This window comes from Embiotoca jacksoni, unplaced genomic scaffold (genome assembly GCF_022577435.1).
Source record: "Embiotoca jacksoni isolate LCO1_2020_lvr unplaced genomic scaffold, fEmbJac1.0.p SCAF_1, whole genome shotgun sequence".
NCBI classification, from domain to species: domain Eukaryota; kingdom Metazoa; phylum Chordata; class Actinopteri; family Embiotocidae; genus Embiotoca; species Embiotoca jacksoni.
In genome coordinates this window covers 24,908,773-24,932,854 of record NW_027185229.1, presented here as the reverse complement: position 1 = coordinate 24,932,854, position 24,082 = coordinate 24,908,773, and the positions used below count along the sequence as shown (strand labels likewise).

Below are 24,082 nucleotides of genomic sequence, written 5' to 3'. Positions count from 1 at the left end.
GAATGCTGTGAATATTAAAAGACTGGATGTGAAAGTCTGGGTCACGCCGGTGATCGCGAAGAAGATTATGCTCCTGATTTACAGAGAAGGACAGCATTACATTTATTCAGCTGTATAATGTCTTTCACAGAAAATTTTATTAATTTCTCTGCTGAATGATGCATACGAATGTCCTCTTCACACCGCTCCTTCATTACGCCTCCGGACTGATCATTCACGTCGATGAACTGCTCGTGTCGTAATCTCTTCTGTTATTGAGTTTCCATCCGAGAGAAATGGCAGAACAACTCCTGTCACGGTCATTCACATGAATATTTAAGCACATTTTATTTCAAATTTTCCAACTATGATTGCATCAAACCCTTATCTAATTTTTATTCATCTTCTATCGGTGAGGGAAATAAATGATTTATCTATCATCTACTTCTTTAGGTAAAATCAGGACATTTTCATGGCTATTAAATCGTGACGCCGCCACAGTTTTGGAACTGCTGATTCAATGTCAACGATCATGTAATTATTTGTAACTGAGATGCAGATTTCTTTTGGCTCCGTAATAGGAGGCGATTAAGGACAGGAAGGCCTCTGGTTGCATGTGCGACTCCCTGCTATATAATCACCAAAAATGGACTCCAATTCATCCTGACCTCTTAACAGCAGTATGAATAATACACTCCTCTGACTGCTGCGGGGAAATGACACACACAAGTGAACAAAAATAACCCTCATAACGCAAAGGCTGTTGTATAGCTTGTATGACGATGCTCTGGAAATGGAAGAGGGAATTGAAAATCTCGTTTGGCTTTCAAGCATCCAAGTGCAACGAGTGCAATCGAGGAAATGAGAATGCAAAGCTGCAGACAGTGTGAACACATTGAAACTGTCATTCTGCTACGCAATGCAATGTTGTCAAAGCCGACAGACTAATGCTTATCGAGATGGGTGGCGGGAAGCAAAAGTGTGTTTGGCTCATGCCATACTGGAACGAAACAGTACTCGCATGCTAATTATACCATCTGTTGATCCTCTGTTGCTGTCGAAGCTTGTTATTTGGAATAAATAAATACATGTTGGATGAGGAAACAATCACGCAATGCAATCACGGCGATGACTAAAGCCCTTCGGCATTATGATATACTCGTGTTTCAATCCCCGAAGTCACAAAGCTAATCTAAAGTCACACATGAAAACTACGTATGTATGAACAGCTCTACATTTATTTTTTTTTGTCACAATTAGGCATCGCACAATAGCCAAAATCACTTTTTTAATCTTTGCAATCACAGTGAACAAAGAGCTTACCACTCATTAAAATTTTGATGTCTGGCCATATGAATAGAAACAAAAGAAAAAAAAAGCTCACAGTAAAGCTTTACATTCTTTGTTTACATGTTCCACTGAAACACAGAGAAATATTTCACGTCTTTTTTTTTTGCTGATCAGCAAATAATTAAATACAACATGTTGACATTCCACTCAGATCTGATTGTCCAACATTCCCACTGGATTCACCCTCTGAGGCGTAAAGAGGTTTCACAATAAGACAGCAGGTGGAATACAGGCACTGTTGAACGATATTTTTATAGAAACCAAAACGACAAAACCAAGATCAAATTATACATACGAGCTCTTCAATGACATGTAATAAATTTAGGAGAACAGTGCAGATTTTGAGAAATATGTACATTCACTTCTTTGTCCAAATTTATGAGCTACTACTGTCCGTCTGTGTTCAATATGAAGCTGGCGCTAGGAGACAGTTATCTTAGCTTAAACACTGTAAAAAAAAAAAAAAAAAAAAAAAGGGAACAACTGGCTTGGCTTGGCCAAAACGTTAAGAAAAAAAAAAAATCTGCCTTTTAGCAACTTTGAAGCGTACTTATTAAATCATATTTAATGTTAATCAGTACAATGAGGTGCAAAAACTTCAAGTAGTGGTTTTACAGAGGGTTACTGTGTGTGCTGGGATGTTTATAGGCCTTGTAAAAGTCATCACTGTTGCACTTCGGGCAATTTTTGTTAAAGCAAATGAGCTGTAATGTCTCAATATGGGAGATGAAGCCAGTTTTGTTGTTTGTCCAGAGCCAGGCAAATTATTTCCCCTTTTCCAGCATCTATGCTAAGCTAATCTAACTGTCTATTTCCGTCATATCTGTCATATTTACCATTCGGAAATGAGAGTTCATTTTTCAACCTTTTCCACGACAGCAAACAAACCTGCGATCCAAAATGTCCGCCTGTTCGTTTGAAGCGGTTCCTCTTCAGCTGCTACAAAGCCACAAATCAAATCTCAGAACACGGAGGTCTTGCAAGTTGTCTCTTTGCAGACACACGTGAGCATTGCGGTGTCCATGCTCAGCGTCATGTTGGGAGACAGCAAAGGGATGAAAGCATTGGAGTTCTTACCCTCCGCCTGCGCTCTGGAACTGGAGATGGAGCAATCCAGTAAAATCTTAGGGAAAGGTGGGGAGTCCCTGACGGAGCTGCTGTCCTCGCTGTGGGAGCACACGAGCTCCCGGAAACACTCCCTGAATCGCGTGGAGAGCATGCTGTAGATGACGGGGTTGACCGCGGAGCTGAGGTAGAAGAGGACGCCGGACAGGATGTGGACATACTGGTAAACGTTGTGCATCAAGTCGGTCCACTGGCTGATGGAGCTCCACAGGAGGCGCTCGATGTGGAAGGGCGCCCAGCAGACTCCGAACACGGCCACCACGATCGCTGGAGGATCGGGCCAGAGAGAGAGAGTGTTGTCACCAAATATCCCAATTGGAAAAAAAAAAGTTTTTGAATACTCTTTGTGAAGACTGTGTGGACCTTAAAGTGATACCGAATACACTTTCAAATAACTTTCCTTGTTTAACTGCCTATAAGCTATGCAATATGTTAAATAGTCAAACAAAAGGAAAATTAATAATAACACACAAAGTGTTTGTGTTGTAAAAGACACAAGAAACGTTTTATACCTTCTTGTTGGTGCTACTATTGGCAGACATTGAACCTCGTCTAACTCACCGGCTGTAGCCACAGGAAAAGATAACAACCTTCGAGTGAGCAACATATATGGTATAAATGACAAAGAATGGCTCATGCAGTGAGGCAGGCCTGCTTCAAAAAGTCTTCCGACCCATTCAACCACAGGTTGTTTGTTCCGACCCTATAATACGAACCGCAGGAGTGTTTCCTTGATAAGCACTCCAGCTCGGGGTTAGATTCAAAAGCCACAGGCTTAAAGGAAATGGTTTGGATTGAAATGATGAGTTGATGCTAGTTGTGCATATAAATGACTACTTCCTTTAAGTCGTGCCACCTTCGTCATCATGGCAAGCATAAACCTGGCTTTAAAAAAGCCCTCCGGCTCATGGTCGGAAACCGGGACAGCGGCCTCCTGCACCCAGCCTTATGCAATCCTCGTCATCATGGCAACAGTGAATGCAGCTTAAAAAAAATTGCTGAATTCACTGTTGTATGGAACCACCCACCCAACCTGCCTCCACCTAACCAGGTAAAACTCTTAATATATACCAGATTGTCCTCGCTTATACAAACGCTAGAACTGCTGGCACACAAATGGGCGTTTGAGGACGAAGAAGACAGTCTTGTCTACATTGGTATTTTTGGATTCAGCCATATTTGTGCCAGGGTTCGCCTCCCCACATCCAAATGTTCCACCAAAACAAGTTCCCACCACATTATTTTGACAGAACTGCTTCCTGGGCTTGGAGCCACCCAAGATGACTGTGACTGGTTTAAAGACGTAGCCGGAGCATTTTTTTTTTTTCCCCTACAGCTCAATGATGCACAGGTGCAGCAAGACCATTCTCCAGTGCGGGCACAGCGCAGTGAAGACAGGTCAGGCAATGCAAAACAATTCCTGTATCAGTTGTCTTGTATATAAGCATGTGACAACGTATGCACCATAAGAAAAAAGGTATGATTTTAGAAAATAGAAGACGTTTTAGCCAGAAGTTAAAGAATACATCAGACCAGAAGATGGAGAGGAGGAGGATGGGAACAGAAGTATTGAGATTGAGCAAATCAATTCAAACATTGTGTGCGTGTTTTTCTTTTTCTTATTATACAATTTAAACTTTATCCCGTTTTTCAACAAATATCATTTAAGAAATAACAAGGGAGTTCATGATAGAAGTATGGATTTGGAAAATGACAAAAACTTGCAGTGAAGCCTTTTTCATCCCTGGCAAAAACAGAGAAAGCAATTTCTTGTAAAAAAAAAAAAATACCGGTAGTGCACTTTAATAATGGGAAATAAAATGCATCACTCGTAGTAAAAAGCTATTTAGGAAAATGGGTTTTCAGACCTACTACTGCTTTAACTCTTTACCAGCGTTTGTCGAGAGTGGAAGAGTTTTTCGATGATGGATATGAATGTCGATAATTAAACTCCACATGCAAAGCTGTCTGGTTAGAAATAAAAAAAAAACGTAAAAGCATCTTAAACTGAGTATATGGACTGTCTACTGTAAGAACTGTGCTCACGTGGAAACTTGTCGAGCCACAGAGATTAGAGTGTATGAATCGATTTGACAGAAAGTCGCTCAGAATACAAATGATCCACGCATTACTCTGTTTTCCTCACGTTCAGTCTTTGGGAACATGTCTCGGCATTGCTTCCATAGATCAGAGGAGATATGCTTTCGGTTTAGAGCCGTCTCTCGGAGCAACGCAAGAGAGAAGAAGAAAAAAAAACACAACTCACAGAGCATCTTGATGACCTGTCTCCTGCGCCCGTTCTCCACGCTGATCTTCCTTCGACAGAAGTCCTCTCCCAGGTTCCTCCGGGACCGCCGCCTCTCTCGGCCCAAATGAAGGCCCATCACGAGGTACAGTATGCTGATAACCATCATGGGTACGAAATAGAAGCACACCGTTGTGATTTGCATGACCATGTTATAAATCCACAGGGGCTTCAGCACAGTGCATATGGCCGAGTCCTCCATTTTCTCTGGCAGGTAGAAGATGCCGTGCAGCGAGGTGTTGGGGATTGCACAGATCATCGACACCACCCACACGATGGTGATGACCCGTTTGGCGTGGTGGTTAGTCAACAGGTAGCGCGTTTTGAGCGGATGCACCACGGCTATGTACCGCTCCACGCTCAGAGCCGTGACGTTGAGGATGGAGGCGAAGCAGACCGTCTCAAAGAGGAAGGTCTTGAAGTAGCAGCCGCCCTCGCCGAAGGGAAACGGGTAGTTCTGCCACAGGTCGTAAACCTCTAAGGGCATCCCGAACAAAAGCACAAGGAGGTCCGACACAGCCAGGCTCACCAGGTAAAAGTTGGTGGGGTTGCGCATCTTCTTGTGCTTCGCCACCACTGCACATGTGAGTAGATTTCCGGACAAGCCGGTGAGAAAGATGAGAAGGTAAACGGTGGTCACTGGGAGGAAGAAGGGAGACCGCTTTGGACCCAAGATTTCAAAGAGGTTGACTTCGGTGAATTGGTCGTTGGTGTAATTTCCGGTGGCATTAACAGTCATGCTGGTGTTGTGGAGCAGTTTGGATGCGTTCAAAGAGAGCTCCATTGCAGAGAGGAGAGCTGGAGGAACGACGGGAGATGTCAACACATCCTGGGCTGATTTCTGGGTTTCTTCACCTCTGGGGGGACAGTTATGAAAAGAGAAACAGAAACATAAAGCAAACAGTACGATCAGATGAGAATTCCCTATCATGATGTTTATTGGGGTCAAACTTCCGTTTAGGCAAGGCAAAGCAAGGCAAGTTTATTGTAGAGCACATTTCAACAACAAGGCAATTCAAAGTGCTTCACATAAAACCATTAAAAGCATCAAAACATAAGGTAAAGGAAAAGGACATTTAAAAACAATTAAGAACAGTGATTAAACATTAAAAACAGTCATTAAAACATTAAACGAGCTAAAAAATATAATAAAAGTTACAGTGCAGTTTAATAAATAAATACAGTAGTAAAATGCAGAAATGCAAGAACTGAATCAACATCCTTAAATCTGGTGCAGTGAAAGGCAGCAGCAAACAGAAAAGAACATTTCTTTAGCATTTCTTCTTGCATCATTCATAAATTCATAAATTCCCACAACTTGAGACCTAATTGTATATTCGTTTTGTTTTTTTTATAAGTGGAAGATATGTTTCACTAGACTGGGGCTGCAACTAAAGATTAGTATCATTGTTGACTCATCTGATGATTATTATATGATATATATAATTATATATATATGTATATCAATCAAATCCCCATTTTGTTCACATCTGAAAAAAAAAAGAGAAATAATCAAAACAAGACTATTTGTTAAAACTTTTCTTATTTCTCCTAGATAGCAGAACTTTTGACATCCTAAAGATCTAGAACAACAACAGATGCTTCATTTTTCAGGGGAATAACAACAAGCAGGCAATGTAGGAGCCAAGTACTTCTAATGTCAGGAACCCCTGGTGCATTCATGCATTACTCATAATAATTCAAAACACGCTTTGAGTTTGGTTGTGTAGCATGCAGGGTATACACAGATTTATATTTCCAGCATACTTTTGTTAAAAGAGAATCATATTCGCTTTAATCTTTTTATTTTCAAAAAATAGAAACAATGAGGAAACTCAAAAAAACAAATAAGACCTAATGTTGTCCAAAATATGTCATTTTTTTGTGCTTCAGGCTATCACACTCTTAATGACAAAATATATTTCCTGTTGATCACACAGCGTGAAGAAACAACGAGAGCAAAAACTAATTTGTCCCAAATTGCCCTGCAGGTTGGACAATTTTGCTCTTACTGCAACAATAAAGTGGTTCAAACCATTCTTATCAACTAGTGAGGAGAAACTGCCATTACACACTGCACTGATAGATGCAAAAGACATTTTCTGGGAGGTTAATTATGTTGCCACATATCATGCATCACACTGCGAATGCAAGGTTGTGACTATAATGGTGTGAGCTGCATTGTTGGAGTTAACCTTAAAGACAGTTCACAGACTGTTCATAATATTAATTTCGGTGGTAAAGTATGATCTGCATGAGAGTAACAATGAGATTTAATGACATTTTGATTGCTATCTTTAAAGCATATTGTATATATTACTGTTATTTTCTTATTTTAAATAAGTTAAAGTTGACTCATGTAATTTTTGCTTTTCAAAAGCATCAGTTGAAAAGCAAAGAAAGATGACAAATACAACTAAAAATATGCCCAGCAACATAAACTCGACAAAAAATTAGCAGTGTATAATTTTTTTATATATATATATATATATATATTTACATCAGAAATGAATCCTCACCTGGATGCTGCTGGTCTGCAAGTCGCTTCTTATACTGCGCTCACTGTGCGGTCATGACTGCAAATGAGGAAACTAACAACGCAAATGAGGGAAATCAAAAGAATATCAGCTGAATGCAAAAGTTGGTGGACGTGCTTCTGAGAGAAGAAGAGACAGATGGACGGGTCCACAGAGGAGGATTGTAACTGCGCTGCAGCCACGTCCCCCTTCAGACACAGACTAATCTGGCTGGATGTAAAGAACAGAGAGATACAGAGAGGAGGAGAGAAAGGGGGGAGAGAGAGAGAGAGATCACTGACTCATGCATTTGCCTAATGTCTTCAATTTATATGGTTTCAATTAGAGAGGGCATAAAATCTCATTCACAGACACGAAAGAGGCAAGTAAGAAACAACGCACTAATCACATCATAAGCATAACATGCTGCAGCTACTTAATTTGTCAACAGGAATACTGTAGCAGTAGTAGGATTTCGGAAAAAGTCCAAAAAATACTACAAAAACATTTAAAAATGATCAAGAGGGAACGTATGGTGAGAAAGGGGAGAGGGTTGGTCTATTATTTCACTTTAGGGAGAATAGTGTTTAATTTTGAGACAGCAGAGGGGGGTGTTTTTGCTTTGTTTCACAGCATTAAAACCCCTGACAGTTAAAGCTGAGTATAATACCACTGTAAGTATAATACAACAGCCAAAACAACAAACACTCCCATCATGAGGATTATAATGTTCAGTTGTTATTCATACTGATTCAGAGAGGTGTTGATTTATTTTAGTTCTGTGGTGCTGTTTTAACTAACTTGGATTACACTAAGAGGCGTTCCTAATATTCTGCCAACCTAATTCATTTAAATGGGACAGGCAAAAGCTATACAATTCATTCCCCAGCGTTGTTTCTGAAAACTAAATCTCCAGCACAACAAGCTGGCTATAAAACACGTCTGCCATGCAGCATTTAGTTTGCAAACTCATTAGAAGACGACAGGTTTATATTTCTGTAAAGTAGTTGCAATTAATTCAAACAAGCCCTAATTGAAGTTAGTAGCACAATGACTGGAGAAGTAAGGCCTGTATGATGATGATTAATCTCGTTGTCATGGGCAAACGAAGTCGTAAATGTCAGGTAAGGTACCTGGCTTGCACCTCCAAATAAAGCAAGGAATAAATCCAAAATATGGTTAAGTCAAAGTCTCATGTAGCTCAACTTTATTTGATAATTTACCCAAATAACACACGTGGTATAATTGTCAAACCTCCTGGTTTTTCCATGTAATTATTAAACTTAACAATTTGTCCTTTATTTTGTTGTTGTTGTTGTTGTGAAAGTAGTGCTTGGTATTGTTAAAAAATTTGAAGATACACTATTGATAAAGCAAGGAAGATACTTTAGGTCTGGATAATCACGACCATTTTTGAAAGCACATTAATTCAAGTTTATAAATCACACCAGTTTAAATCACTTGGTTTTGAATCAGCTATAGCTCGTACAACATACTGATTATATTTTGGGATTGTAAATGACAACAGTTTAACGTGCAGGTGTTAAATATGTCTGCACATTGTAGAAATATGACACAAACATTATAGTGTTTTAGAGACTCGGATTTGAAGTGAAAGCAAGGAATGGCTGCACATTTTTATTTATATTTAACCAGGTAAAAAAAAAAAAAACAGTTAAGATAAATCTCTTTTTAAATGGTGACCTGGCAGAGAGGGCAACAAAGTTCCCTCAAGTGCACGTCGATTACATACATTTGATACATAGATAGTGTATGAAGCCCGACGGTAACAAAGGTTAAATCATTTTTTTGTGTCGTTTTTGAAAACCAAACATTAACCGGTAATAAGTGATGTGATGTGACCTTTGATGCAGTGCTCGTCCTGCCGGATTGCAGAGAAGCCAAATATGTGTATGTGTGCACAGTTTGTCAATAAAAGCCAAAGCCTTCATGGAAAGTGTAAAACTAAAATAAATGTCCAGCAGTTCTGGAGGAGATTTAGATTTCAACCAGCTCTTTGGGGAAATTGCAACCACGGTGTGAAGTTGTGAGTATCTCGCAGCACAGACCGGCCTCTCGGTAGGCTGCTGCGACACATCGCACCGACCGCACAGATGTTTGATTGTACCTGCTGCTGTGCGGAAAGCTTTAAGTTACTCTGATTTGCGGATTCGCTTTCTGGAATTTGTTGATTGCTAAAAACAAACAATGCAGGTAACCTATCCTCATCTTTTGTTTCTATGTAAATATGTCAGAAAATCCACTTTTACAACGGTTGGGCATTTTTTTAACTGAAGACCAAATAAACAACATCAGTGGAGAACATCCACAACCCATATTCATGGATGTCCCTCCCTGTCTGGCTGAAATTCATTGACATCGAGCCCTTGACTGATAACGTCTATTCTCTCTTTCTGACAGAAAAGGTTGCATGCAAAGGCGCAATCAATTCAGAAGCATCCATTCATACATAAAACATTAGTCTGCTTTGTTCCAAGTTCACTTCAACACTCAAAAAGCAGGTCGTGCCCAGGTCTGCTCCGTCAACACTTTGGAGTCCATTTGAAATAGACTAATGCGTGTATGTATGTGTGGGCTTTAATTATTCAGTCTGCGTCTTTATTTTGTGATGAGCATTCTACTGACCTACTTACTTCAAATTCATTCTCTCCTAAAAAAAAAAACCCATCATGATTTTCTAAGTAACGCATATAAAAAGTTGTGATTTTTATTCAGTGCTGGTACTACTTTCTATTTTCTGTGACGACTACGTTCCTACCTGCAGTGCTGCTTTCTCAAAATCCACACCTCAAAATAGGTTAACTGTTTGTTTTTTTTGAATAAATTCGTAACTGCTTTTTTTTTTTATTAATTAATTCAGTCATTGCGAAAATGCAGTCTTGAAGATAGTTCATCTTGGCGTAGCTCTAAATGGTTTGTTTTCCTTTATTTATTTTACATTAAAAAAAAAACAAGACAACAGGGAGTATCGAGAAAAAGAATTAAAGAGGGAAATATATGAGTTCTGCATGCTTTGTTGTGTAATAGGGTTTTTCTATTAGGTCTATATCTTGTGCACATTGACTTACAATCTTACTCAGAATTCATGCTGAACACAAAACAATCAAATCAAATAATAACTAACATTTAGTAGTGACTATATCGCCCCTGCTTTGATTAGTTGCATATACAGTGGGTACGGAAAGTATTCAGACCCCTTTACATTTTTCACTCTTTGTTTCATTGCAGCCATTTTCTAAAATCAAAAAAGTTCATTTTATTTCTCATTAATGTACACTAAGCTGTTGACAGAAAAAAACAGAAATGTAGAAATTTGTGCAAATTTATTAAAAAAGAAAAACTGAAATATCACATGGTCATAAGTATTCAGACCCTTTGCTGTGACACTCATATTTAACTCACATGCTGTCCATTTCTTCTGATCCTCCTTGAGATGGTTCTACTCCTTCATTGGAGTCCAGCTGTGTTTAATTAAACTGATTGGACTTGATTAGGAAAGGCACACACCTGTCTATATAAGACCTTACAGCTCACAGTGCATGTCAGAGCAAATGAGAATCATGAGGTCGAAGGAACTGTCCAAGGAGCTCAGAGACAGAATTGTGGCAAGGCACAGATCTGGCCAAGGTTACAAAATAATTTCAAAACCTAAACCCAATTGAGCATCTCTGGAGAGACCTGAAAATGGCTGTCCACCAATGTTCACCATCCAACCTGACAGAACTGGAGAGGATCTGCAAGGAAGAATGGCAGAGGATCCCCAAATCCAGGTGTGAAAAGCTTGTTGCATCATTCCCAAGAAGACTCATGGCTGCAGTAGCTCAAAAGGGTGCTTCTACTCAATACTGAGCAAAGGGTCTGAATACTTATGACCATGTGATATTTCAGTTTTTCTTTTTTAATAAATTTGCACAAATTTCTATATTTCTGTTTTTTTCTGTCAAGATGGGGTGCTGAGTGTACATTAATGAGAAATAAAATGAACTTTTTTGATTTTAGCAAATGGCTGCAATGAAACAAAGAGTGAAAAATTTAAAGGGGGCTGAATACTTTCCGTACCCACTGTATACACAACACCAATAAAACCACGCAGGTAGAGTGAGTAACATTGATTATTTGATTTAAATGGCACCTGTCAAGGCGGGAGACGTATGCGGTAACAAGTGAACAGTTGGTATTGATGTTGAAAAACGGTCAAATTGTCATTGGGATCTTCAAAACGGCGTGTCTTGTATAGTGCTCCCAGCATGCATTGGTGCTTCGTATGTGCGGGGAAGAGATGACGGCAGGATGCAATATAGGAAGAAGGTAAACTGACGGAGGCAGTGTGATACTCTGGATGATGGTCTGGTAGGAAACATTGGCATTCATGTGGATTTTATTTCATACATACCACCCACCTGAACATTGTTCGAGACCATACACAGACATCCATGGCAACGGTGTTCCCTTGATGGCAGTGGCAGCTTTCAGCAGGATAATGAACCCTGCAGATATTTTTCAGGAATGCTCGGAGGGAAAAAGACGAAGAGCTTAAGGCGTTGATTTAGCTTTGAAATATTCCAGATCCCAGTCCTGTCGGGCATATAATTCAGTTTCAATTTTATTTATTATAAAGTGTAAAATCCTCAACATGCTCCCAAGACAGTTTACAATTTCAAAGAGCTATAATAACATAAGTAGGGATAAGGTGACCTGAGCCAGCCCGAATACGAGCTTTATTAAAAAGGTGAGTTTTAAGCGTAACCTGTGGGATGAATTTAAAACCTGAATAATTTAAAATCTGCTGCTTACATCTTGATACCTGATGCAGCAAGAAAGATGGTGACCTACAACATAAGAAGGAGAGTCAATAACAGTAGTAAAGTTGCCATAATACCAAATACAATGACCTCATTGAAGTAGAAAATCTCCCGTGCATCTACAGACTTGGGTGTTAATTTCTATATTTTCATCCCTTTGAGTGACCCTTGATGGCAGCTATAAATTGGTCCTGTTTGAATATCTGATTTTGAAGAAAGCTTAAAGGCATTGATTACTTCACTTCTGTGCTTGTGCATAGTTTGAAAGAATGTTTAATCAAAGTACCATTCTGCAATCTGGTGCCATGTAATATTTTAGCATAAGAAAGAACGACGAGAGGGGAAATCTAAGAACGAGTGCGTATCAGGCGGCTCTCCAGCTTCACCAACTCAAAAGGTGAATTTTTGTCCTGCACTTACTTTTTATATTAACTGCCGTTCGGTATGTTTTGATCACACAGGAAGTGTGACTGCATTATGACACAGCTGGAAAAACTGGAATTGTTGATAGGTAATATATCAACAATTACAGTCTCAATAACATTTTAATATAACCTTTAAAAAAATAAAAAAAATGTCATTAAACATAACGCTCTGCACAGTTACATGGCAACAAGAAGCACATGATGCCACAAAAACCTTTGATAAAGCAATCGCACAGAAATTATGCTCTGAAATGATTGCAATAAAGGACACTAAAAAGATCCATGGTTCAGATTTTTGCAATTCCCTGAAAGATAATGAAAAAATAAACACGATTTCTTATCCTGACATATTCAGGCTTCACATGGGTCTGCAGCAGCTGAACAGGCAGGTGGTCTTCCAGATACAAAAACAAACAAAACAGTTGTTGCCCTCGACACCTGAGCTTGCCAACAGAGGGCACAATAAGTTCAGGTTGTGACACTGACTGTAAAGGCCTCCACAGAGAGTAATACATTTGTGTGCATGACGTGACTGCTGTGTGTTATTTAGAATCAAATGTATTGTAGTTATTATTGTCAACTGTTTATCAGTGAGGTGGTACTAGTAGTGACAAACTCACACAGCTCCCTTTCAGTTCTCTGTCTCGCAAATTTCATGTTAGGTTTTGGTTCACACTCGTTCCATCAGCCTCGTTTCCAGCTGTGGCAAGCAGCTGTGCTCAGTAAAAACAACAGGTTAAGTCACTGTACACTAAGCTCAGCATGCAAACATCAGACAAAGTTGCAGATATTCTAGTTTGTGGACATTTAGTAGCTTTGGAGCCAGATATTTCCCTCAGTTGATTCTTGAGACCATAAGAGATTTTTGTTGTTGTTGTTGTTGTTGTTGGACAAGTGCCCCTGAAACACAACCCAAAATGGATGTGCTGTATGTGTAAATGTTTGTTAATATGTTCGCAATATAAATTGTACACTCAATGTTGTGTTTTCAGCTTCTACTGCCGTCTACTCCCGAAACAACCAGTTAATTCAGGGTAAATGCTACAGCATGCAGTATTATTATGGACAGCAGTGCTTCTACATTTGTGGCAACAGTTTGGAGAATTCCCTTTTCTGCTTTCTGCCCCACACAGGAATAATTTTCCTCAGTTCAATAAAAGTGAAGAACTTGGGTGGCTTGCCAGATCCCTGACCTCGACCCCATCCATCCCCTTTTGGATGAAACAAAAAGTGGACTGTTTTTTATCAACCAACATCTGTGGCTAACCGAAGTAAAGCTCGTGGTTTGACACACTTTGAGGCCTATTATGACAAGCTCAACCTACATTAGGCTTAACAAATAATACCTCCGGCTAATGCAGGAAATGTCCCCTGCTTTACTGCTGCCAGATATTATAATTGATGCCCTAAAATGATTTGCTTGTATAAGACATCTGTGTTTCACATGCAGCAGGCAATAATTCAATTAGTATTAAGGCCGATGAAAGGTGCTTTTTAATATGCACATTTATACAAATGAAATTGTTAAATATTTTTGGTGAACGAAAGGAAAAAAAAAAAGAAAAGGAAAACAAGCATGTAGCCTCATTTCCTTTTCGCAGAGGTAAGCTGCCATGTCCTGCTCGTCATTACCAAGCAGTGTCAGGCACAGTAACATGTGCAACGCGTGACTGAGTGCACTGAGACATCAAGTTTAACCTTCCATTTTAATTCAAGAAAGTGTAACCGATGTAAAAGACCTCCTTCAACACGATGCACTGAACTGCCTGCAGAGTTATTCATCCTCCAGTTCCTCTTATCTTTATCATGTGAATACGTTTCACCAGTCACCACCCAACTGTTTCCACAGGTGTCCTTGAAAATGGTCTGACATGCACATAAATCAAAACAGCTGTGCTCTCTGCTTTGAGGTGATGATTTATAGAAGAAACAAAAAAAACTACCTGGACTGTGCCTGAAAATGTATGCCTCTATCTGCTTGGCATAATGCATGTTTTTCCTCAACCAAACAATAATAATTCTCATAATTGTATCACACGAGAATATGATAGTTTATGCAGAAGCAAGCAGCCATCAGCTGACACAGCCCCTCAGATGAGACCTTGACCTTGACATCAAAGGCTTAAACTGTTTTACTGTCATTTTGTGTTTAAAGGCCAACAAATACATTTTGACTGTGTAGCTGTTTTGTTTTATTGTGTGCGTGATCTGTAACCGCAGTAACACAGGACAAACCGACTGAAATTCCTCGGATAGATACTATAGATTTGAAAAGGTTAACCTGATGGAATTTACAGTTCAAATTTAACAAGAAAACGTAATCAGGCAAAGAACATGAAAGGAGGAGACGAATTACACGTCAGAGCTGATAAATGCAGAACAGCAAATCTGCAAGAAAATGCAATGAGCTAGAATAAGTTACGGTAGACGCGGGTTGTAAATCTTTTGATTCATTCATGCTTGTTAATCACTGTCATTTTAGAGAAGATGTCAACGTCCTAACCTTGATTTGTTGTTTTAAGTGAGAAAAAGCTGAAAAAATGATTTGATCAAATTAGAAACTTTATTAAAAGTTTTGTTGTTAGGTTGGATATAGTAGCACTAGAGTTATGAGTATCTGTCTGGAGGTAGTTTGCTGACTCTGGAAAACCATCTTGCTGTGCATGCCATGTTTACATTTTGCTGGTCACATCACGGTTTATATATATATATACATGCTTGTTTTGCTTCTACCATGAGAAATAGACATCAATTTTTATGGCATATAAGGTTGGAACGTGTTTGGGTCATTACCTTCGAAATGTGCGTCCATTACTTAGAAGAGCTAAACTACTGAAGGTGCGCCGAAGGGAGATGTGGTACTTAGCTGTTGAGTTCATATATCATAAACAACATCTTTCTCCAAAATCGCAGACTCCACCTTTAATGCCCTCTACGGACTCACTTGATCACCTTCAGATTCTCCCACTCAGTCCAAACCTCTTCTGCAGCACCATCACTCAAATGTCCTGTATTTGAGATACTGATTAATCAAGCTGATCGTCAAGTTATACCCTCTTGGTCAGAGCATGCAAGTTGTCACTTGTAACTACAGTTTATTATGTTGTTATTGTTGAGTGGCATTTCTTTTCGTATTTCACTTGCTTTGTTCATTCAAAACAATCCACTATGGCCTAGACTGACTTTGTACTGATTGACAATTGGGTCAATAAATTATTGAAGTGATTAATATGTAACTGAAATATCAGCAGCACAATCACACATCAAAACAGAGGAAAATTCCAATGCATTTATTGGCCTTGATGAGTGGTCCTAAGTACTGTAGCTGCTAATTTGTTTCTTGTAACTGAAAAGAAAAAGATTGAAACGGTTGAAATGACGGGTGGTCCAGATGTGTTGGTGCCTCCAAAGAAAGTTTTCCAAAAAGGCACCGTCTGGCTCTGATTAGCATATTATCTCATATCCAAACCGGGTCGTGAATGTAGGTCAGACAAGCATCAACAAATACCCAAACAAAAGCCCACTGCAGTCTGTGTATGAGTCTGACCGACTGATGCAAATGCAGTCTGGCTGCAAAACATCTAATCAATGCAGCTAGATAATAAATTACCTCATTTGGCCAGATTGTTGGACTGTGACTGTTCTGTGCTACGTGTATACTGGCACAACTCTGTTTTTAATTCCAATTACAGATACGATAGTATCAAGCGTGCAACCGGATCTGCTACTCGTCAAAAAGTACCAGTGATGATTCGAAGAAAACCATCACAAACAAACTGTTTTCTCAGACAAGGCCCTCAGTTTTAACCTGCGTGGAAAGTTATGTGAATGTAATATAGTTACAAGTGAAAAAAAAAATTTAAAATCGACACTTTTGCCTCTGGTTGCATATTTCTAGTATGTTTACCTATATTTTATATGCCAGTTATGTTGCGTACCCTGTGTTTTGTTTTTTGTTTTCTTTAAATGTAAGAAAAAAAAAACAGGAATTTGCCCATTGCATTTAACTCATCTGCAATTAGTGAAAACACAGACACCTGGAGCAGATAGTGGTTAAGTGCCTTGTTCAAGGGCTGAGCAATTACACTGGTGACCTTTTGATCCGAAGCCCTCGTTTTCCACCATCAGGCCATATCTGCCTTCACAGTTCAATCTGTGTTTTTTAACCCTTTTGTTTATATTATCAGTCTAAAAGGTCCATTCCAGTAAACGGGGTACAATTATTTAGTAATTCATAATAATAAAAAGATCACAGGAAAGTCTGCGAGTGTAAACCTCCATTTTATTTTAGAGAAATACATTTTGCTGTTTTTGTAATCCTGTAATTTCTGACTCCAACATAAGAAAGCATTAAACTAGATCAGTCATCAGTCATTAAATTCAAATTATTTTTATCACCATGTTAAGCTGCCATACAGTCTAATTGTGACTTCAATTATGACAACAACTTCCATCACTTTCATGATTAGTATATCCAATTTGTATAACTTTTCACGAAAATCACAAATCCTCAAAACATGACATGACATGGCATTTCGGAGTTTCTAGTGAGATACAAGGGAAAAGCAAATAGATGGGAACAGTGGCAGGAGATGCAACGCTGACAATGAATGACATCCGAGCTGCAGGTGAAGTATACAGTGTTGATTTATTGGCGAGGATTAAATCAACCGAGCATAAATCTGCCACTGCTGATAAATCTACACACGCTTAGTTTGCAGGAAGTAGTCGAACCCTCAAAGTCAATTTATGGCTCTGCAGTAAAGCTGCCACTGTTGGTCCTGCTATAACAAAAGGTTTGAACTAAAGCGTGAGACCAATCATCAGCATTGACAGACCTTCAGAGCACTGTTGATGAAGACCGGTTGTGAGCAGAAATCTGTAAACATTTGTAGAGCAGCATATTTGAAGTCCCAACAATTGTGTTTTTATACTGAATCTTAAAGTTTGAACGATATTTCTGTTGTGTTGTTTTGTGTTATAGAGCGCCCTTAGAGAGGACCAGGAATTACATTGCAAGAAACAGAATCCGATAAATATAATATTGCACTTCCAATCATCACAATTATAAACAGAAGCACATTTAACATATTAATTTACAACAAAATGATAAGGCAGTAAACAAAAAAAATACGAGACATGTACCTTTATTTCACAAATTTTCTCTGATATTATCTTTACTTGTTCGACTAATCCTGAAAACATATTGTTTGCATTCACGTCCGTTCCATGTCATTATCAAGCCAATGGATCAAAAGTGCTTCATTGGTTTTTCAAGTGTTTTAGTGTGGAGTTCATTATCTCTATATTGGCCCTGCTGTGACATAACATGTTTGACAGGGATGATTTGCCCAGTTTACAGCTTTGGGATGCGTCAGTGAAAGTTTGCTTTAAAATTAAAAAAAAAAAACACGGCTCAGATAAGAAGAGATCTCGTAAAAAAAATACAAAACTTCTGACACCTCGTTCATTTCTTATATCTTGATTGATTTTATGTGTTGACATTCAGTTAAATTAAACATCAAATCTATGATTTCAAGGATCATAAAAAAAAAACTCCTGAATGAAACCGATGTTTAAATGATGCAATGTTTCTTTGCATCATTTAAACATCACTTTTACCAGACAAGATATTCTGCTTTAAAGTTTAAAGGTTTAGATTTTGGGATCTACACTTTAGTCACAGACTTCAAAGACACTAGCAAATACTAAACTACAGCCAGCAGCTCATTAGCTTAGTTTTGCATAAAGACTTGAAACAAGGGGAGACCACTTGGTAATAAAATACCAGCACTTCTAAAGCTCACGTGTAGTTCTTCTTTAATCGTTTAAAAGAACAGAATTATGTAAAAAAAACAAAAAAAACAAAAACAAATTGTGCTAAGACAACTAGGACCATTGTAGCTCATATTCACCCTACAGATGAGAATCAATCTTTTCATCAAGCTCTCAGGAGAAAAGTGAATAATAATAAAACTATATTCTTATCTTATATCAGTTTGTAACCACGCATAATAATAATCACTGTCTGGTATTATCTGTTTCAATCATGGTTTTTGCATATCTATATGTTGACCGAGGGATAAACACTGTATACAAAACTTTTTGTATACTTTATTCTGTTGTAAAATGATACATAATCAATACAATTTTAATTTTCCATTAATTTACTAATGTATTAATAGTCCAAATCAGAAATCTCTCATTTAAAAAAAGTTTGCCGCGTCCTTCTCCAAGTAATCAGCTGCATCCTGTTGGCTTTAATTGAGCTTGACGTGTGTCCAGAACTTAGCGGCGTCAAACTGAATGAACTGGACATAATTTAGAAATGCACACACTTGTGTGTATAAAGTCCCACAATTCACACTGCATGTCGGAACAAACATTGATGTCCAAAGTCTAAAAAGTGAAGGAGTCTGAATACTCAAACATGGTAGCGTATTAGAACATGTGCACCATGTGACAAACAAGTCAGGCTGAGGAAACTGAAACTCATAACAAGGTTTATAGTCCTACTTAATCACAGGCAGCAGATAATTATTGGAGCCTGAGCACTGACTGACAGTTATAAACTTTAAGGAGAGTAAAGTTTAACACTATTTTGAATAAAGAAACGGACAATAAAGCGGACGAACCTTTTCAGAAACAGGTTCAGTATCTTTGAAATTAGTATTATATCTGCTTCAGTCACTCTCACTTTTATAAATGTCTTTTATCTTGCTGATAAAGCTGCTCCTTTCTGGCTTTGTCATAAAGGGTGAGTGTTAGAGAGATTTTGAAGGTTTTGTCTTCCGGTGCAGTAAAGCACGGATCCGTTGACGGGTCCGGAGGTTTGAATCCAAAAAGAAAAGTGAGACAAGGTCCATTTTAAGTACATTAAATGTGAAAAGTTTTTGCACTTCTTTGCTTTCTTTTTTTCCCCCCTCTTTCTAAGAAAGCATGTAAAATTGTTTCACAAAAATCTACGAACATATACTTCAAATCTTTTTTAGACTTTTTACATGACTTTCACTCCTGTGAAATGTCATTTCCTTAGTGAACATCAATTTGAATAAAAGTTCAAAATAATTGACCACAATTAACCTCCAATTTAAATGAAATCATAGGTGATATTTCAGCATATTTTGGGAACTGCTCGTGGACATTTTGGCATCGCACTGCTTTATTGATCACATCCCTCACACCAGACATGACTTCTGTTTAGAACATCTAAATAAACAGAGGGATTTACGCTTGGTTCAAATGGGATCGCATTTACTGTGTACTCGAGAAGAGTCCGCAAGAATGGCCTCCTCTTCTGGTATTCACTACGTTGGAACCCAAAATCTTCTCTAAGCCCCGAGTTCACGAGTTGTGACGTGTTTGCTGACATTTACAGAAATGTCAGAGGAAGTTCATTTTTTTTTTAGTTGGATGTTAAACTAATATATTCATTCATTTTAGTCATGTCTTCATAACTTCGACAACAGCCTACGTCTGAGGAAAACGTTGATCTTCCCAACGGCCTCATCTTTTCCCTCAGTGCCTTTGCATTTCCTGCATTACGTCGCTCCCACATCCACTTAAATTGTTAGCCTCTGTGGCTTTCAGACGCCGTCAACTTTGGTGTAGCGACGGTGAACCCGACTTTCAATGTTGTAACCACAAGCTCACGAGTTCCATTTGAACGCAGCAGTAGATCACTTTTAGATCACGGTCTACACCGGATGGGGTGGTGTTGCTGTCAATGCAGCTAATTTATCAGCCAATAGACATTTGAATCGGTACTTTCTTACCATTGAGTGGTCCATCTGTTTATCGGGTAGAAAAACTGTGACCTGTTTTTTTTTTTTTTTTAGTAATAGTTGAATCATGACTGAAGCTCAAAATGCAGTTTTTGTGCCCCGCAGATATTTGCATTCACAGGGTCACTGGTTCGAACCGTTTCGGGCTTTGTTCACACCTATCCTGCGTTAGACAATGCGGCGCCCTTATTCATTTAAATTCATTTCATGCAGCCGAAAGGTCACAACAGAAATAAATAAATAAATTTAAAAACACAATGTCGCGTGGCACAAAAAAGAAAAATGTAACCTGGCTCACCTTTTGCAATGTCACTTGGAAAGTACAAGAGTCCTACTTTCAGGCACCTTCCCAACAGTAGGTGACTTTGTGACGTGAATGACATTTTATGGTCTTTGCAACAGAACAATTGCAGCTGTGATGCTTTCCACATTTGAAAAACCGTCATAATATTATCATCCACTGGAGCGTATTTGACGTTTGTTAAGACCGAGACGTCTCAACAGCTTGAAGGAGTGCGACAGATGCTGCTTGCTGTTCCTCTTGACTGTCAGGTGTCCGTGGTGAAAGGATGTCAGATAAACACTTATTCAGATATTTTCCTTCATGCTCAGACTGATGATTTACTTCCCTCCGCCCTAAAATGGTTGCCATTCATCTTAGCTGTCTGAATAATTGCTCGCTCATGACTTGGAGACTATTTTTCACTTCTTGTCACAAAAGTAAAGTGTTTGTCCAGACAGACAGTTTTGACAAACGTTAGCAAACGGTAAATTTACTCTGAGATCAGTAAGCCTTACATTTTTGACCACCGATAACCGAGAAGCTTCTAACAACAGCACAAACTGTTTAGGTGAAGATGCACAGAGTTTCCTGAATGCAGTAAAATGGTGGATTCAGTCAAATAGATCAGCTGTGACCTTGAGCTCAACACTTCTTCACATCAGACAGTGAAAATGCTGAGTTTTAAATATTTCAAGACAAGTTTACCGTCACGCTGTACCGCCCCCACATTTCCTCCAGACAGCCTCCCTGTCGGCCCGATTTCAAAACTGATTGGCTAAATCCTTTCCTGTCTTGAGTGAAGATTATTGATTAACAGTGCAATCTCTCTGCTCCCACCTGTTTACGTTGGCTGTATGATGCACACAGTGCAACTTCTGATGACTAATACTGGTTTACAAGCATGACACAGGCTTTACTTTAGCTTTTCATTCATTCTTAATTCATGAATTCATTCTTAATCCATGCTTATCTGGTGTGAAGTCATAAGGAGTTGGAGTCTATCGCATCGTTATCTGGGTGAGAGGCAGTGTCTGTCATAGCAGTGACACATTTCGATTGCCAACCATTCACACACACCCACCATGCATTACTTCAGACTGGAGGCAGAAATCAACGTATCTACAGGTTAAAGCCCCCGGGGGGGGGGGGGGAATAAACGCTCTACGACTCCTTGTGTAGTGTGTATGTAGTTAGTGATCAGTAACTTGTTGGCGTCAACATTAACCTATTAGCAGACACGTATTCATTGCGTGAATATACGCGTCCGGTCACCCTCATGGGTGTAGATCTCGGGTTAATTTGGAAACTATTGGAGCAGCTTTTAAGCAATCAGCATTGACCACCATATGACATTTGCTGTGTGCCGATAATCACCGAACTGTAAACAACAGTAACTTTTCAACTGTCGCCGTCTTGTCCTCGTAGCCGTTTGGAGCCAGAAGTGACCATATTTGGAGCAGGGGAGAAGCGAGAGGTATCTGACTCAATCCAACTGGAAACCTGGCGATAGGACGTCCCGCCCACGTATGGCGGAAACCTGATTTCACCACAGGCCTGTCAAATTAAACAAACTCGCCTATTTTCTAATTAATGACGGTATTTTTTAAGAAACTAATGAGAAGGAGGGACTTCAGCGAACAACATCGTTATGACTTGTGGAAAATATTATTCTAAACGGAGTGCTTTGAATATCACTAACTATGAGATATGTGATAGATGTTGAAGGTTGCAGAGTACCAGCTCTTCATCGCGGTTCCTACTACAGAGTGATGGTCAGTCACGTCTGCATGTTGCAGAATATTCAGATGCTGCAGTTGTTTACTTCGTAGCAACCCCACCGGAGTAACTCTGGGGGAAAAAAAAACTTCCAACTGTGATGAAGAAAATTAATCCATTTATCTGTAAAATCCTGCGGTATTACTTTGTATGTGTTTTCGGAACATTTTAGACAAAAATCCAGAGACTTTGACGAATCACATTAAAGTTTGAGTTTTCTCAGGGGAGCCAATGATAATTAAGAATAGATCAAATGATACCATTCTCATCCTGTATTGGTTAAATCAACGGAATAACTGCAACTTCAGACATACTTATTAGATTTTACGCAATTAGACTCCTCTGTCTCGCACTATTTCTGTCTGCCTAAAGTTAAAGTGGAATGACTGCCACTGCCCGTCTGTTGGTTATATCGATGGGTCTTTCATGCTCGGCGTAGCAAATTGTGTTTAATGGGCTCATTAAGAGCCTCCCAGATGTGTCGCTGTCATGTTACACACTAATACTGCTGTGTGTGTGTGTGTGTGGACGCACGTTTGGTGCCACCCCGGGGCGAAATCAATTGATTTTTTTCGCATCTCCCTGCCGTCCTTGAGAAGTGCAGCTATTGGATCCTTGTTTCTTTACCGGAAGGTCACAGGTTTCAGCCGACGCATCTGTGTGAGCTCGACCACTGAAAGGAAGATGTTGTAGGCACTGCAGGGAAAAGCATCCATAGATTTTTTTTTTTTTTTTTTTTTTTTTTTTTTGCAGCAACTGAGCAATCCTCAAACGTCTTTTCCTATTTATGATTCACCGCACATCCACTTCCTGAAAGCTTTTACTGCTGTTGCACTGCACATCCAGTGTCCAGCAGACCTCAAAACCTCCAATGAGTGATATCCCACTTCTTTTTTTTTTTTTTTTTACATTTTTACTGATAATGAATTCCGATCTGGGCAGGCTAAATAAGAACACTGAACTTTGTTTTCTGCAGAAGAAGCAGGAACAGCAGTCAATTAATGCGCCAGCATTCAGTCAATACCATCTGAGTATTCTGCACCCCAGGCTAATGAGAACTTCGCAGGCATCTCACATGGGATAGAATAATATTTCCATAGAGATTTAATGGTTTGCTTTAGCCTAGTTAGGTACTTTTGGGTGTGAATTTGTCAATAATAAAAGCGAAAATGTGACACGAAAGCATTTGGCATTGAATTTATGAACCCTTTCTCTGTAAAAATGCAATATATTCTCTGATGTTGTGTAGCTCAAAGAAAAGAATATATTCTCATATAAATAGACTTTTACTTAACATAATTTTACCCACGCCTGGGAAAGCATTTCCCCATATCAAAGTCAATATTAAGTGTGTGTGTGTGTGTGTGTGTAACCAGACTTTCTAACAATGGGCTGGAGTGGTGCTCGTGGTAACTCTTTAACCCACCAGAGGTGCGATCAATTCAAGTCAGCAAGACAGGTGGGCGAGAGATCCATAAAAATAATGATACAGGTGATGAGGTCAAAGAAGGATTTGTGAATCCCCGTTTACGACCTCGTTAAACCTCGTCACTACTCATTAACCCGTGAGAAAAACCGTGCTCCCATGGGATGGCTGGCAAAACGGTTTAAAAGGAGGCTTGTGGACGGAGGGAGAGCAGAAGCACCGAGTTGAGCACCTGCTGAACATATCAAGAAACAAAGAGGCTGCAAGACCAACTGCTGTCAACTGTCACC

The 24,082-nt window shown here is 39.2% G+C and overlaps 1 protein-coding gene across 1 annotated transcript; it reads right to left on the bottom strand.

The window, feature by feature from the left end:
• Positions 1-1,922: 1,922 nt before the first annotated feature.
• nmur3 (neuromedin U receptor 3) lies at positions 1,923-7,408 on the bottom strand. The gene is made up of 3 exons (XM_069152345.1): positions 7,279-7,408; positions 4,721-5,616; positions 1,923-2,721 (listed from the first exon to the last, which is right to left on the bottom strand). The coding sequence occupies exons 2-3, from the start codon at positions 5,541-5,543 to the stop codon at positions 2,291-2,293; spliced, it is 1,254 nt and encodes a 417-aa protein (XP_069008446.1). The 5' UTR covers positions 5,544-5,616; positions 7,279-7,408; the 3' UTR covers positions 1,923-2,290.
• Positions 7,409-24,082: the final 16,674 nt, after the last annotated feature.